Source organism: Tachypleus tridentatus, chromosome 12 (genome assembly GCF_004210375.1).
Source record: "Tachypleus tridentatus isolate NWPU-2018 chromosome 12, ASM421037v1, whole genome shotgun sequence".
In the NCBI taxonomy this organism is placed as follows: Eukaryota; Metazoa; Arthropoda; class Merostomata; order Xiphosura; family Limulidae; genus Tachypleus; species Tachypleus tridentatus.
The window spans coordinates 17804793-17822636 of NC_134836.1; the positions used below are offsets into that span (position 1 = coordinate 17804793).

The 17844-nt window shown below is 33.8% G+C and overlaps 1 protein-coding gene across 9 annotated transcripts in view; it reads right to left on the reverse strand.

The window, feature by feature from the left end:
- Positions 1-17844, reverse strand: part of LOC143235031 (uncharacterized) — a 60159-nt gene that overhangs the window by 9852 nt on the left and 32463 nt on the right. For 3 of the 9 annotated variants that reach the window (XM_076472769.1, XM_076472773.1, XM_076472770.1), the window contains exons 2-4: positions 11182-11387; positions 8926-9012; positions 798-925 (exon numbers count right to left, since the gene is read on the reverse strand). In XM_076472769.1, coding sequence (XP_076328884.1) covers positions 798-925; positions 8926-9011 — 214 coding nt within the window. In that variant the 5' untranslated portion in view covers position 9012; positions 11182-11387. Of the gene's footprint in view, positions 1-797; positions 926-5710; positions 5750-8925; positions 9013-11096; positions 11388-12221; positions 12304-17844 lie in introns of all 9 variants that reach the window. The other 6 variants (XM_076472767.1, XM_076472775.1, XM_076472772.1 and 3 more) reach the window with 4 other exon arrangements.

A 17844-nucleotide genomic window follows, 5' to 3' on the forward strand; every position in this document is an offset into this window, starting at 1 on the left:
CAAAAAACAGTGTGAGATATACTAACAATTCAAAAAAAAAAAAAAGCAATTAATTTAAACATGTTTAAACTGCCAAATTGGAATTTTACACAATCACTTCATAAAATAACCAATAAATGTCCTCAACACTGAAAAGTTTTCACATTATGTGATAAGGTAATTAATTAATAACAACATTCTGCAACAATTATAACAATGCAAAATTTAAAGGAAGATTATATTCCCTCCTGTCAGTATTTGGAACATCATTTAATATCTGTAGTTTGTTTGCATGTAATTAAGAATAAAGCTACACAATGTGGTATCTATGCTCTGCCCACCAAGAGTATCAAAACCAGCTTTCTAGCAGTGTAAGTCTGCAGACACACAGCAATGCCACTGGAGAGCATCTGTAATTTGAAACTTGAGTTCCATTTTTTTTTTTTTTAGAAAAAAAAAGGGGGAAATGGGATTATATCTAATCATAGGAAACATGTAGTTATATCTACATTTTTAGAAAATTATACAAAGAGGGTGTCCTGAAAGCATAAAAGGCAATTATAATCATATCATCATTTACTATCAACAACTTACTACTTAACCAGTTTTTTATTTTTTTATTTTACTATTATAATCCTTTTTTATGAGTTATAGAAAATTGTTTACAACATTCAAGGTATCCAAAGAGTGTAAAATAAAAATTATTTTCTTTACATTCATTCATGATCTATATATTTTTCAATGCTTATCTGATTACATTTACATAAATTCATTCAAAAATTCAGATTCAAATGCTAAAGCAAAATAATAAAATGCACCTGCAAGATCGAGATCTGGACCTGGATTGCGACTTGTATCTTCTAGGGTAATAGCAATCTCGTTCAAGCTCAGGACCGTCTCTAGCCCAGTGTCCAGAATGTCGACAATGATAGCATTCATCATAAACCTTTAAAGATAAAAGGAATTGCAACTTCACAATATAACAAGTAATTCAAAATTTTAAATTCAACTGGTTATTTTTGCAGGATTTTTCTTTGGAAGGGGTATATAATTTTAAGTTAAGTCAAGTCTGACTAAGTTCTGACAATAGTTTTCAAATAGTGACATGCTGAAAGTTTATAATCTTGGGCATGCATTTATTGTTTTCCACATTCAAAGGTTTCCATTTCACTTAATTAACAATAAATAGAACAATTATTTAGCAACAAAGATCATTCTATGAAACAAAAAGAGAGAAAAAAAGATTTTAGAACATAATGACAAATAAATATATACATCAAGAAACTGTTCTACTTTGACAGTTTCAGTTTCAATCATGCTAATAAAAGAATGAATGAATTTTGATTGGTTGGTTAGTTTGGTGTTTTATGACACAAAGCAACTAGGCCATCTGTACCGTACATCCGGTAAAAAGTTAAAATTAATGCAAAATTATTGAAATTCATAAAAGGAAATTAAGGTAAAACAAAACAAAGTTTAAATTTTGAATTATAAACATAAATAGCATTAAATCCAATTTTTACATCTAGTCCACAGCAGTAAAAGAAAAACTACAGTAAACAACTTTCTGTAGCATAATTGTAATTATCATAATTTGCCAGGATGACTAACGAGTAAGTTCAAAATTCAGCGTTAGTCACCTGAAGTTGGCCTTTCTAGTCCTGATTTCGGGTTATTTGACATTATGACCATTTTCAGAAAGTAAAGTAATACAAGTTTTAAAAGACTTGTAGCAAAATAACTCACCAGGATGATTAAAGGGTAATTCAAATAGCAGCATTAGTCACCTGAAGTTGGCCTTTCCAGTCCTGGTTTTGAGTTATTTAATATTATGGCCATTTAATAATTTCAAATCAAACTAGGTGTACTTTGATTCTTAAAAGGGAATTCCATTAAAATGTCTAATATATAAATTAAAAAACTTAAATGGCATTAAAAAGATTAACAGCCTTTAAAAAACTAAAAACATTTCTAAGGTGGACAATGTCACCATCACCAATAACACTGTCTAAAATTATGGATAAACCTTAGGACAGAACATTTTTAAATGGTGCCGTCCTTGAGAGTCGTAACAACAGCAAGACAGTAAAATGTGACTCATTGTAACCTGAGTGTTACACAGACTACACACTGGTGCATCAGTTCCAGATAAAAGAAAATGATGAGTTGTAAAACTGTGAACAATGCGTAGTCCAGTTGGAACAACTTACTTTTTCCGATCCTAACGGAAGCAAAACGGCCAAAGCCCAATATAGGGTTTTATTTGGAAAAGCTTGTTTTCGTGTTGCTCACTCCAAGTCTACTGCCAGCTGGCACAGAGCCGAGCCTTGAATACAGGACCCTAGTCTATGTATGGGACAGGCACAGTGGTGATAGTGCCAGAGCAGATATATTTAGCTGCAGTGCCAGAAAGCTTGTTTCCGTGAATACCAATGTGGCACGGTATCCACGAAATCTGGATAGAAGTAGATGTTAAAGAGAAATGGGCCAGTCAATTTTGAATATCGGGGAGAACAAGGTGTGAACTAACATGAAGCGATTCCAGGGCTAATAGAGAACTAAATAAGTCAGTATAAATAGTACAGTTTGAGTACTGCTCAGCTTCTATGTGATCCAGGACAAGAGATATGGTGTACAGTTCAGCAGTGAACAAAGAAACAGTTGAGGGTATTCTGCGAGCAACCACCGAACCACAACAAACCATGGCAGAGCCCACACGGTCACTTGATTTTGAACCATCTGTATAAATAGGAATGGAAGGATGGTTCTAAAGATGTTCAGCAAATAGTAGACAGTATTTCCAATCAAGAATGTCTACAAAAAAATATCCCAACCCATTTTTGAGCCTTCCGTGCCATGTGGCAGGCAAGATTCCACCATGGATGAGGATATTGTGGAAAATGTGTCGAGGTTTTAGGAATACATTGAGCAGCTGCTTGCATAATACAGTCAGTTACTGCTGCCACACAGTTGTCTATTGATGGTTTACAGATGATGGCAGGATCAAGTTCTGCTAGAGCAGTGAAAGAGGACCAATTTGCTTGATCCAGCTTTGACTGGGACATGTGGTTAAGGTGGCATCAACCACAGCCAGTCTCTCTCAAAATTATAGGAAAATGATCACTGCCTCGTGGGTTATTGTCAACCCTCCACGAAAAGTGGGAAAATAGTAGAGGGGAACAAACTGAGAGGTCAATAGCAGTAAAGGACAGATTAGGTGCATGAAAATAAGTATAAGAACCACTATTTAAAAGAGAAAGGTAGTGATCAGAGAGCATACACTCTACAGAATGACCCCTACCGTCAATATCAGTATTTCCCTCTAGGATTAAAAGAGAGACAGCAACTGTTCAATGAGAGTATCAAGGTCTGATTTATCATAGGTCTCTCCAGGCAACAGGTGGAGAGAGCAAAGAGTGATGGTTCGACCCAAGGAAACATGGATGAGTAAGGAAGGCCTCCAAGGTGTGTCGAGTGGCAAAGACAGGGTGGGCACATGCTGATCAACCAACAGTGCCACCCCTCCATGCACTTGTACATCACACAGTCCATCATTTCTGTACAAACAAAACTATTGAAAGGTGACTGTATCGGCAGGTTTCAGAAATGTTTCCTGTAAGGAAAGACAAACAGGATGGTACAAAGCAACCAGTGCTTTGATGTCATCCAGATTAGAACATAAACCTCAATAGTTCCATTGTATCAATTTTTATTTATGAGCAGGTTAATTGGATGGAGCCCTTCTGTTTATGACCATGTGTTTTTTCTTTATTGTCCTTATACGAGGGAGGTCTATCAACGTCCATGGATCCTGCCCTGGGTTGCTTGGGCAGGTCTTTGCTGTTGGAAGGGGATTCCTGTGACTGAGGATGTGAACGAATGATTTTTTCACATCTTTGGTTGGGAAAAGATGTTTCCGAGGAAATTCCTGTACCTGGAACCAAAGGAAGTGGATCTTGGGATTTGTTGGAATGTATGTAAGGGACAGAGATAGGTGTTGATTCATCAACTTTATAACCATGAAGGTCAAAAGACTTTTCATGTGGTTTGAGAATGATTCTTTTCGAGGTACAGAGACATCTGTCTCCACTCCATTTGTAGTTGTGGAACAAAGTGCAGCAGCATACGTTTGAGGTGAGGTGGTGGACAGCAATTTTCGACCCTCAGGATAAGTAATGTTATAAATCATTTTCAAATGCTGCACCTCTTTTTCTTCCAACCATTTAGGGTAAGAAGAAAAGTAGGACAGGTAAGAGTCATTGCAATTGATGCAATGAGGGTCTATTTCACACTCATAGGCATCATTGTCCTTGCCATCACAACAAGCACACGTGAAGAAACCATGACATAATGTCTTCAAGTGACTGAACCACTGACACTAGAAACATCTGAGAGGGTTTGGAATGGCTGTATTTTGCAACTTAGAAAACCTGCCTTGATAGTGGCAGGTTGATGTGGTGATGTACATATCAAAATTAAGACACTGGTTGACACCACAATTCCATCTTTCTGAATGAAGATATGCCTCACTGCAGAAGCTCCTTGGGTGGAGAATCCAGTTAGAATCTCTGACTCAGGGATGTTCTTCATATAATCTCAACAATAAGTCCTTGTGATGAATTCAAAGTAGCATGGGATATACCTCAATGGGTATATCCCCAACAGGCTTCAAATGCAAAAGGTGTTCACTATGTTTAGGAGTGAATGTTTCCACCAATACATCACCAGAATGAAGCTTTTTGACTAACTTATTAGTGCCAGTAAGCCACTCTAGTTCTTTCTGAATAAAAGAGGGAGAATATCTATCCTAAAGATTTGTCTGAAAGAGAATGTAGTATAAGAAAATGAAGTACAGGTGTTGAACAGGTTAAAGATTGCTGCTCAGAATCTTCAAGATGTGGTCGTTTACATTGGACTGTTTTTTCCCTATTTTATTTAAGTTTTTATTTGTAGGATCCATAATAAAAAAAGAATATTTTGGTGCCCACTGACCCCAGCTGCCATGAAGCCCTATGAGGCAATGCACTACAATGCCAAACAATAACACAACAACAACACCAGGGTTTTGTGAACACTATACTCAAACACCAGCATTAGATACAATGTCCACGACACCTGTTGAGGACATCCAACACTGGTACTTGGCTGACCCTAGCCCAAGTGGACCAGCTGATTGATCCTAGGGTGGCCAACCCAAGGCTGCCTGTCTGCAAGACCAAAGTGGTGGGTTGGGGTTGGACCCCTCAACCACCAGGATCCTCTCCTCCCCTTCACGGGTCACCACGCACAGCAAACACATGGGTGGATGTTTAAATCCCAGATGAGGTTAACTACAAGAACAGAACCTTCACTGGGAGGTCCCTTCACCACATACAGGAATCCACACCGAGGGGAATGAATATCGAATATCTAAAAGACTAAGTAACACAAGTTATCCTTAGAACTGTAAATAATTAATAATAATTGGTCATAGTAAATGCAGTATCACTGACAGCACTTAAATGAAGAGACAAATATAAATAATTCTTAAAATTGATGTCACATATCAGTAAGTGAAAAACTGTATCAGTAGAAATATTCACTTTTTTACTAAACAATACATCCTTAAAGCAATTTTATGGAAGGTTTTAATTTCAACTTAATTTTATGGAAGGTTTTACATTGGAAAAAAGTTTGTACTTTTAAATCAATAATAAAAAAACAATTAAAAACTTAATGCTCATTATTGAGCAGAACAAGACTGTCCTCCACCTGACTTCAAGGTATGCATCTGGAAAAAAAGTTTGTACTGGAGTATAAGAAAATTATAACTTCAATACGGTATAATACCTCTCTCTTTCTAGAATACCACACTTTGGAACAATAATAAAATTAGGAGGATCACAAAGAGACACACCACCTCTTGTATACTCTTCTCCCAATGAGGTGACACACATAGGAGGAGCATATCCAAAAGGAAGTGAATAATGGTTGTATAAAGATCAAACCATCCTATTCTGAATCTCAATTCCACAGTTAACTGTAATGTGGGTGAGTGTAAAAAAGATGTGTGCTAGGGTACAGAGTGGTTAGGGTATGACAGACCCCATACAGCAAGTCAATTGCATCCAAAATACAGCCACTTGGAACTAACATCCATGGTAGGTTGGCAAGAAGATAATCCCATCTTCACTTCATGTTCAGCAAGCCAGAGAAATATATCATACCCACCTACTGTGAACAGAGCACATGATGGCAAAGTGAGAAGATGTATCCAGATAATCAGAAAATTAAAGACCCCTGTATAGTGAAATATGTCAATGAAATCAATCGAGCAGGAGTCACCCCAAGAGAACTAATATCCTCAATATAATAAAATATTCATTGGATAATATAAGAGGAAAAACCTTAGTAACCTGCAAGTCCCTCAGTCATGATATGGAAAACAGCTATAGAGGATTATTTAGGTTTGGAATGAGACTAATGATCCACCAAAAATGAAAGGGTTGATTGCTGTCACACCAATTCCATATGGGATTACAAGGTCTCAATAATATTTTCAAAATTAGGCTGCTGGAGAACGGGACCATATGCAAGTCTCAGAGATAAATAGGTGGTAAACAAACTTGGACAATACAGAATATCCCAACAACAAAGAAATCATGTTTGTAAGAAATGAGCCAGAAAAGACAAACTTGATATTGTAAAGGTAATCTGGGAGAGGTTATCCCTTGAAAGACACTCAGGGTCATGGTGCCGTATCTCGAGAAAAAAGAAAGAGGTGTATAGTTGACAGGATAGGACAAAGACAAGAAAACTGGGTGTATGATAAATGAATAGGATGATCAGTGTCCACCCCACCCCCCACAACCAAAACTGGTAACAACTGATGAAAGTAATAAATAGAAGTTCAGCCTAATGGTATGCTAAATCAAACTAATCTGAAACTCATGGAGAGCAAGGCAAGCTAGCACCCTGAACCAAGTGAGAGACAAAATGCTTTGCATAAGCCCCAATATCTACAGAAAGGGAAAACAAAATACTGAGAGGAGATGGTATCATGTAACAAAGAAAGAAGAGGTTTATAAAAAATTGGAAAAATGAAAAAAAAGAACACATCTACAAAATCATGTTTAAAAAAGTTATATTAGTTCTAGCTAGTCCCACAGTAGGGGCACAAGAAAAACAGCAAAATCAGGTGGAGAAAATGGGTGTCATATTCCTCATTGGACCAAACAAGTCTTGTGTGTTCAAGAGGAATACGTACAGCATCAGGAGAAGCAGGCTGACTCATACAACAATCAATATCACAGCAGATAAGAGCACATAATTTCATAGCTGCATCACCCCACCCTGCAGCCTATATAAATGTTGCTGGTAGATGGTATTACCTCCAAAGAGGTAATTATAACTTCAGAATGCAATGTAAAAGGTGACTGATCAAATCCAACAGTTTTACAAGAAGGAGATGAAACTGGGGGGGGGGAGTTATCTTTAAGTTCACAAACTGTTTCAAAATTGAAAAGAACAATTCCACTTAAAAATTACTGGCAAAAAAAGAAAAACCCACTAAGTTTAAAGAAAAAACATGACCAAAGAGCACAAAAAAACCTTGACAAGAGAATTGTCAAATGAGAAGTGGTAGTTCTGTAAAATAAAATAGTCACATGCACCAGGAGGGTGTTGCACTACTATTGGTTAAGGGTTATTGCATGATGATTTACATGTGAGATGCAGCTGAACCATGTTGAACATAGGGTACATGAGAACTCAAGCTTTGTGGCATGCAAAACAAGAATAGCTATTTACATGAATATGGGCAAGTACCATATTGAAAATTTAATCTCCAACACCTTCTAGACTTACAAGGTACAAGTTATATCATAATACATGGAAAATGTAACACTATATGTTTGTATATCCCTGTAGTACATAATAACAGTTGGATTTCGAATCTGATTATTAATGTAACTGATATTCAGTCATTTAACTTGTGTTCAATCTCAAACTTGCAAGTAAATCATAAACTTAAATTAAAACAAGATGGAAAACACAAGGATCAGTATAAATCTTCCTTCTTCCTACTATAATATAAAGGCTGTATCACAAATAATAAATTAAAATCATTTTTGCAGAAAACATCAGATTATTTTTAATAGCAATAAACTAAATTCAGTCAATTACACAAATATGCAGGAAATTAATGTCTTTACACTTTTATACATCAACTAGCAGAGACCTGCAAAATGTTGGCTATCAAAGTAGTATCTTTATTGCAAGAGGTATTTCTTTAAATACAAGATTTATAGAACAATATAAACAAAATGTAATTGTAGACATAGAAGTCCATTTGTATTTAGGTCATACTTTATACATACATTATTTATAAATAATCTTACTATGTTACTCTAGAACCTAACATCAAACCTTTTGAAAACTTCAAAATGTTAATGTTATTGTACTAAATTGTTAAAAAACAATATTTCTATTTGTTTTTTTTTGTTAATCCCTCATTCATTGAGCAGTTGTAGTTACTTGTTCATTTGGTTTTCCAGCACTCTGGTGCAGAAGCAGGGGCTCATACTGTTTTTTCTGGGTAAAATTGTCACTACACATGTTTATAAGGGATACTGATAGCAAAATTATATATAGCGCAATAAGATTTTGATGTCTGCAATACGAATACTTTTGCATTATTCTATAAATACTGTATTTAAAGAAGCACAGCTGCAATGAAGATACTAATCTGACCACAAATGTCTTGTAGGTCTTTGCCAGTCAATTATACTACAGAGTTTTTGTAAGTCATGATAATTTGTATGCTCCTTACTACCTAAATATGCATACAACACATCATTTCTGTAACAGACACACAAACAAGTGTATTATCACAAATAACAAAAACAAAATTAAACTGAAATTTCAAAATATACACATTACTGCTTGGTTATAAACTTTAGTACTCACTGAAAGATGATAAGAGGGCCCTCTAGCCCACTCCACAACCACACTCTGACCTCGAATTTCACGCCCATTCTCGTACTTAATAGCATCCTTTAAATCAGACAAAAAATAAGCCAAAAATTAATTTATAAAGGTCTGAAATTTACATCCTAACAGGCAGCCCCAAGATAGTAACATGTTTTTGTCATAAAAACCTGTGAATATTCAAGCTAGTTTAATAAACCATACACAAGACTGGAATGCAAGGAAAAAAACCAAAAAAAAACCTGCATACACACTGCAGCCACTTCACAAGTCATAAGTAGAATGTGATGTCCTGAAACATTACACAAAATTCATAACCTGTAGAAGAGGACTAAATCTCATTGAAACTTATAAGCAAACACTTTTTCACCCAGTTTTCCTTCTGTCTCTCCTGTGATGTTACTAACATCCACCAGTTTTCTGGTTATACTCAAAATTTAACACTACTCGGCACAAGTTATTCCGAGAATTATATTAAAATTTAATTTAAAACAAAATTAGCAATGCTCTTTATTCATTCCTTCTGACTGTTTACTACTTTCTTCGTAAGAAAGGCACAAAAGTATAAAGTATTTACAATTATATTATGTAAAAAAACAAATTTGACCAAGAAATAAAACTGAAAAAATGTGTAATTAAAAACTCATAATTATATCCATTTTTAAATGCAATGGTAACTTCTATGAACATTTGAATACAAATCGATGTACTTGAGCATTTAAAGTGTCAATAAAAATTAACCTCTTAATTTATTCATAAGTAGTTATAAATTTTACAACAGTTGTTAAATTTTGCCCAAATACACAAGTACTATTAACATCTACTATACTACCTACATATATGCATGCAGAAATTTGTGTGTAAAAGGTATATACTGTTTGAAAGTGAAGGTTAAGACAGATAATGCAGAATTGTTACAATCTGATTCAAAGATAGGTTAGACTATAATAAAAATTAATTTCACACAATTATTGTATTTCTATTTCATTTATAAGTTAAATACATTTAGATATTAAGAATTAGTGTTTATCAATATACACTACTCATACACGTTAGCCAGTACATTTTTGTGATAAAGCATTTTCAATAAAGGTATTTGGATGAATGTTTAACTTGGCCCTGGCATTATTATTCCCATTGCAATTTTACTCCAATAGTCAAGAATTTTGTTGAAAACGTTGTTAGCAGATATACATTATTGCAAACAAAATTCTAGATGAATTTCACCAATATCTTATTAATGTGTACAATAGAAGATTTAGTGTAAACAAGCAGTTAACTGTACAACAATTAATATATATTACAGTGGCTGAAACTCCTGATGACAGTTTTTGTAACAAGAAACAAAAACCAATGATATTTAAAAAAAAAGTGATCTAAGAAACCACTAATGTTGAACATGCTGGGTGAAGCTATGATGGGGAAGTATTTTTCTCAAATTATTTTTTTGAACTGACTAAGAAATATTCACTGCTTCTGATCAGTTGCTTATATTCGTATTAAGAGGGAACATGTGGATAATGATGAAAGGGCATTTTAATTAATTTTAAAACTCAGCCTGCTAGTAAAATAACATTGAATCCGAAGACATGTTAAACAATGCTTTAGTACAAAAGGTTTAATTAAAACATATCAAAACATGAAACTTAAACAGTGAAAAAATCAAACATTCTATAAAGATATATAGCATGAAGTACATCAGAGAACATAACCAAATCATTACTTTCATCATGTTAGACTTCAAATTCAATTTACCTCATATACTTTAGAATGCACTATTCATTTTTCACTGTTTTCTAAACTTAATGTTTTCAAATATTATTCTAATTTTATCCAATTTGTTTAAAATCATCTTCATAAATGCTGTTTTTAGATTTCACTAATGATGCAATAGTTTAGTTTATTCCAAAATATTCTCTATCTTTAAATAAAGAAGTTATTACCTGTTCACCATCTTTGTTTTACTTATTAGACACTGTTATTGCTTCCATTAACATGTATATTTTAAATTCTTCATTTTAATCTTGTACTATTTGTGTGCCTTTCTTAAGAGCATGATAGTAACAGCTGAACATTACTAACGACCTCTTAAGTAACTGTGCTAAGCTTAAGAGCCACAGCATTTAAAAAAAACATTGAAAGCACGGTACCATATACACAAGGCTGGTCTTATGAATAAGTATGGACTATGGACTGGTGCTGGCTTTCAACCTAGTGGCTCTATCTGACCTTTACCTATGAATCAGGTCAGAAGGGCTTTCTCTTTTCAAACAGTTTGGTCAATACAGGATGGCAGCAATGGTCAATTTGGTAGACATGGCATAGTCATGACTTTCATTGGCTAAAGGCATGTCAATCACTCTTGACTAGGAATACTGGTTCCGGGCCCTGAATGGTCAGATGAGTGCACCGGAAAGTCAGTCAGTCTTTCTCCTCTCCCACTTTTGAACAGCATCAGAATAATCAAACTAATTATTACATATACTGAGAAAAGTACATGCAAAGAGTAAGGATTTAATTTCAAAGAAATTCTAATGAAAATGTTAATATAGTTTAGTGATTGCTTCCATTATCAAATTTTAAAACAAAATCTGGTTTTATTTTATTTCTCAATTGGCAATTTTTTCTATTCTCTAAGGAGATAGTTTTAACAAAAATATAAATGTTCATTAAATTTCTTACAAAATCACTTTCAGCTCAAAGTTACAAAAAAACACATCTTTGAAATTACATTTTAATAAGCCCCTAATCAACACATATGTTCCTCCCTAAATATGGTTTAAATTAAAATCATACTTTCAAAGTGTTTCAAATTGGGGGAAAATATAAAATTTAACGCCTTAAACTAAAATTTTTCAAAATTGCTGAAATTATTTATCCTTTCAGAAAAATTTTTAATTACTGAACATGTATACTAAATACTCTGAAAACTGCTGTAAATAATGTCAGAACTTTGATATGGTACCTGATATTGTGGGGTTTCATATAGAACTGGGAAACTAGTGGAATTTACTAATCATTTAATCATTAGACTCATTTATCAATTACATTCAACTAATTGATTATTCCATATTATTCTTTCAATTTTTAACTAGTTCTTTTTTCTGTACATCCATTGTTGAAATGCTTCCTATCTTAAGATATATTCTGGTAATTAAAATGTGTACATTTTATAAAAAAAAAATATTTTTTTGCCTAAAAAAACTGAAAAAAGATTGTTTTGGCAAAACCTCTTATTACAAAGTTTCATAAAAGGCAATCTAAACATTTCCTACTTGAAAAATCACTAATCCTAAGAAGACATCACAGTCATCATTTTGATTGCTTTTAGAACATACAGTAATCCATCACTTGTATCTATAAATCAAGTAATTAAAACATTTTAACACCACTGATAATGGTAATACAATGGACCATAGTCAGAATTAGAAATCACTGAGTAGTCACTAAATCAAATTACTTACGTATGCTGTTTGACTACTATAAACATAAAATTAATATTCAATAAATAAAAATTTGAGTCATCAGAACACTTTTCAGTCACCTACCATAACCTTTACGTGATGTTTTCTCCATTAAGATGTCTGTTGCTTTCTAACAGATATAATTTAATTCTCAAATACTTTTACTTCAATAAGAAACTCCCATGAAACAATAAACTACTGTTTAAATTAATACTTTGTTAAATTTCTTTATTCAACTATAACATGATTTTTCATTTTTTTCTTCAGAAATTAAACAAATGTTAGAAAAATGGAAGATATATAGAGTTAAACCATAATTGGAAGATATAAAGATCAATAATTTTAATGAGTTAAAATAGCAGAAATAGTTATAATGAATACACAGAATTGACTTAAAAACGTATGGTGAAAAAATATGAAGGCCAGAGAAAACCAATCTTGAAGTAAAATAATTTAGAATTACTTTGTTATTCATTAACTTGTTGTATCATACCTGCAAACCATTTCAAAAAGTGTAACAAGCTGAAAATATTATTAATAGTATTTAATGTTTTCTTTCTATAAATATCCACAAAACTACTGTATTAATACTAAATTGTTGTTGTTAAAAATCTTACTGACATTTTCAAACAAGTTTTTATATAGTTAAACTATTATCCTAAAAATGAAAACTCTACAATTAAAAAAACAAAACATGACTAGTTTCTGCCATGTAGTTACCTCAAGTGTCATTTAATTTAATACATCTTTTTATGTTTAAAATAAACTTTTTTTCAAATCATTTGTAAGATTACATGACAATAATCACTTTGCCACACCTGTACCAAAGTGCAAAGAACTATTTTGCATAACCTTTTCAAAAACTACATATTATGTGAAGTAAATAAACATTCTGGGAACAAGAAGAAATAATGGACACAGTTGTTTTAAGTATTATTATTATTATTATTATTATTATTACAGAGTTATGTTATGAAACAAAACATAAATAGGCTGCATAAAATTAAAATATTAAATTAGCAAGTGAGAAAACAAGATTCACAAACCACCAGAAATGGTATGTATAATCAATCATCTATATAACTGAATCGAAAATTGCATTACTGATACCACAAATGCAATTTTCAATGGATACATAATGGTCAGAACAAACAACAAAACACCAACATTTACAATGGGTACTAATTTATGGCAATATTTCTGAGGATAGCAATCACAGTAAGAAAGCACATTTGAATTATAACAGATAATTGAGAGGTCAAGTCCAAAACAAAGATGCCTGGAAATAACAATATCACCAAAACAATATTTATGTCAGAAACCAAATCCCAAGTGCAAGCATTGATAAACCTATTAATACACTGGTATAATATGCTACTTTTGGTCATGCAATACGTATAATTATTGTAAACATATAACTAAGAGCTCAGTTTATTTTATGTACAGTTGCCTTTTTTGTATTTATTGATCAATAATGTATACTATTAATAGTATTCATCATATTTAAATTGACTGTATTGGACAATTTGAATATTTTCACACTTCCAAAGAATGACTTCATTACAAATGCATTTAGATTGAGATTTTACTATATAAACTATGAAAATGTGACAAACTACCAAAAACAAATACTAAAACATGAATATCAAGAACAAAAACAAATTATATATATGTTTAACTGAAATATTTATAAACTACTACTCAAATGGACTATAAATGCTGGTGTTCTTAAATATTAAAAAGCCTTATTTAGATTTTATTTATAGGTGCTTTACAGCTTTGGAACTGTATGTTTCTATAATAATTTCTTTTGCAATTTCTCAACTCTTCAACTTTTATAAACATACACTGACTTTTTTTTTTGTGAAATTTCCATATGATATTCATTTCTCAATCAATTTTTGCTGTTGTCTCTATTGACTTTATATTAAATGTACAAAATATACATTCTACTTTAGCGTATCAATAATAAAGTTTCAATCACATCATTAGAGTTTGAAATTTAAAATGTCATCCATGTGCATTTTATTTTTCATACTTCCAATGAAAGAAGTTATTTATGGTAAAAGTGGTACTACAGATGTGATGTTCACAAGTCATACAAGTTTGGCAGAAAGGAGTGATTCATTAGACCATACTTCTCAGTTGGTGGGTTGGTTGTTTAGCATTTATTGGTGCAAAGCAAATAGGCTATCTATGCCAAACAACCGGTAAAAAGATAAAATCATTAAAATATGTAAAAAGGAATCATGCTAAAACAAAACATAGTCCAATATTAAAAAAAAATTTAAACAGAGTTAAAAACACCAATGGCCCTTAAAAATTTAAAAACACAACTAAGGTAGATTGTGTGACCACACCAATGACACTGTCCAATCTCAAGAGTGAACCCATGGTAAAAATATGTTTAAAACGGCGCAATCACTCTCGTAATAATAATGATGGTATGACAGTAAAATGTGGGCTATTGTGACCTGGGTATGACACAAACCATACATTGGTATATCAGTGCCAGATAAAAGAAAGCAATGAGTTAAAAACTGACCAATGTGTAACCTAGCCAAAACAACATCTTCCTTCTGATACTCATGGAAGCAAGACAGCCATAGAGTAATAGAAAGTTTGATCTAGAAAAGAAAAGCTTGTTTGAAGTTGACTGCAAACTGGCAAGAGCCAAGCCTTGAATACAAAGCCACAGCCCATGTATGTGACAGACATGGCAATGATAGTACCAGAGCAGACAGACTTAGCTGCAATGTCAGTGAGCTCACTCCCATAAATACCAATGTGGCCTGGCATCCAGATAAACTGGATAGAAGTATGTGATAGAGATAAATGGGCCAGTCAGTTCAGAATATCAATGAGAACAGGGTGAGAACTAACGTGAAAATATTCCAAGGCCAAAAGAGAGCGAGGCATGGTTTCTATGTGGTACATGACAAAAGAAATGGCATACAATTCAGCAGTGAACACAGAAATTGTAGAGGGGATTCTGTGTGTAACAACTGATTCATAACAACCATGGTAGAACCTACAAAACCACCTGATTTTGAACCATCCATATAAATGAAAATGGAAGGATGGTTTGAAAGTTGTTCTGCAAATAGAAGGTGATATTTTCAAATGGGAGTATCTGTCTTCTTCATTTGACTCATAGAAAGATCACATTTGGAAATGGTAATTCACCATCACTATGGCTGGGTGGGCCAAATAGTGGATACAACTATGTTATCTGAGGACAGACCCAATTTGTCCAACTGCACTTGAATAAGAAGGCCAAAAGGAACAACAGCAGACTGTCTATTCTGAAAATGCATGGTCCACTGAGGAAGGAAAACACAACCCCAGGTGGGATGTTGTGATAAGAATCAAAGTTTTGCAGCAGTAAAGACAGTTACAAACGACAAGGGGTCACCTCAGTGTACAAACTTTGGACTGGGGAAGTGTGGAAGGCCCCTGTGCAGAGCCAAGGCCCCTGATGGTAAAAAGAGCCCAACATCTTCAGGGCCAAGGTCCTAAGAGACAAATACCAAAACCCATAGTCCAGTTTTGATTGAATAAGGATATGATAGATGTTCAGCATAGAACAGGGGTCACAAAATTTTTTAACAGGGGGCCAGATTACTTGGGGAATGAGAAGAGCGGGCCACATGATCATTATGTTCAATACTCATAAGCTAGAACAAAAGCTTTCTGTAAAAGACTTAACAATAAGTTTAGGATACCACATTAGCCATGTGCGAGTAGCAAGGAGTATATAATAAAAAAACAAACAGAAATACAACCAACATTTTTATTTACCAAAGGGTTATCAAAGAAGGTGACATTACCAAAAACAATTGTCACATCGCACATAGTGAGTACATATCTGAATTTAACTAAACCTCAAAAAAGTTAGTGAGATTTATGAAATTGGCATTTGGCTTTCAAAATATCTTCAATGTTCAGTTTTGAATTGCTGCATCCAATCATTAGAATTGCTTTCAAATGTTCATCAGTCAACCTTGATGGATGTACCGACTTCCCACACTTCATTTTTGAAAATGCTTGTTCACAGACATAAGTTGTTCCAAACACTGATGCCATACCAGATGCGAACTGCTTCAGCTTTGGAAAATCATCTTCATGTATGCAGCTGTAAAATTCAATAAGTTGCCCCTCTCTGTGTTTTGCTTTCAACAAGTCATTTCCTTGCAAATCGATGACCTTCAGCTGAAGTTCCACTGGTACGTCATCAATAATACAATCAAAAGGATTCAAAAAAAGGAGAATGTCACTTTTGATTCTGTTGAGATCCAAAAATCTGTCTAAAAATTGCTTATTTAAATCAAATAATCTTTTTCTGAAACTCCAGGTTGACATCTTCTGTGATTCCAGCATGAAACTCATTGAAACACTAAAAATGAGAGAGGGTTTCTCCTTCCAAATGTGCTTCAAACAATGACAGCTTTCTCCAAAATCCTTTAATGATTCTATAGAGATCACAAACAAGGTTATTCTTACCCTGAAGTTTCGAGTTCATTCATTCATGTGAGATGTGATGCCAACCAAAAATGACAACTTTGACAACCATGTTGAATACGACAGAAGTGTTGATAGATGCTTTGTTTCATTGGCTCTATATTTCTCGATAAGAAATATATCTATTTCTCTTCTCAGCTTATAAAAACGAGACAAGACTTTACCGCAGCTGAGCCACCTCACCACCGCGTGATAAGGCAAGTGACAGAAATCCAAATCAATTTCTTCAAGAAACACCTTGAACTGGCGATGATTAAGTGCATGACCCCGAATGAAGTTCACTGCAGAAATGACTGGTTTCAGTACTCAAGAAATATCTAAGTCTATTCCAGAGTGGTTTCACTACTCAAGAAATATCTAAGTCTATTCCAGAGTGCTTGCTGATATATGATGCAGAGTATGAACAGAGCACTTGGGAGTTGAAGATCTACCAACTGTTTCCTGATCAGCCCCACCAGACCCTTCTTTACTCCAGCCATGTTTTTTCTCCATCAACTGTTACACCTCTAAGCTGATTCCACTGAAGGTTATAGTCTTGCAAAGTTTTATGCACTTCCATGAAAATGTCTTCTCCAGTTTTTCTTCCGTGCATGCTGCAAACTGATGCCAACTCTTCTGTGGTCTGAAAGTCCAAATTAACTCCACGAATGAACACGAGAAGTTGTGATGTACTTGAGAGATCAACATACTCATCCACTGCCAGAGAATACCACAGGAAATTTCTAGCTTTTTGGTGTATCTGTAATGCGACGTTCTCTCCAAGTTCTTCAGCTCTCTGTACAACTGAAGTTGCTGAAAGGCTGATACTTTCAAAGAAATTGGCCTTTTCAGGACACAGCTCATTTGCTGCTTCCATCATACACTCTATGATGAAGTTGCCATCAGTAAAAGACTTTCCTCACTCTGCCATCCT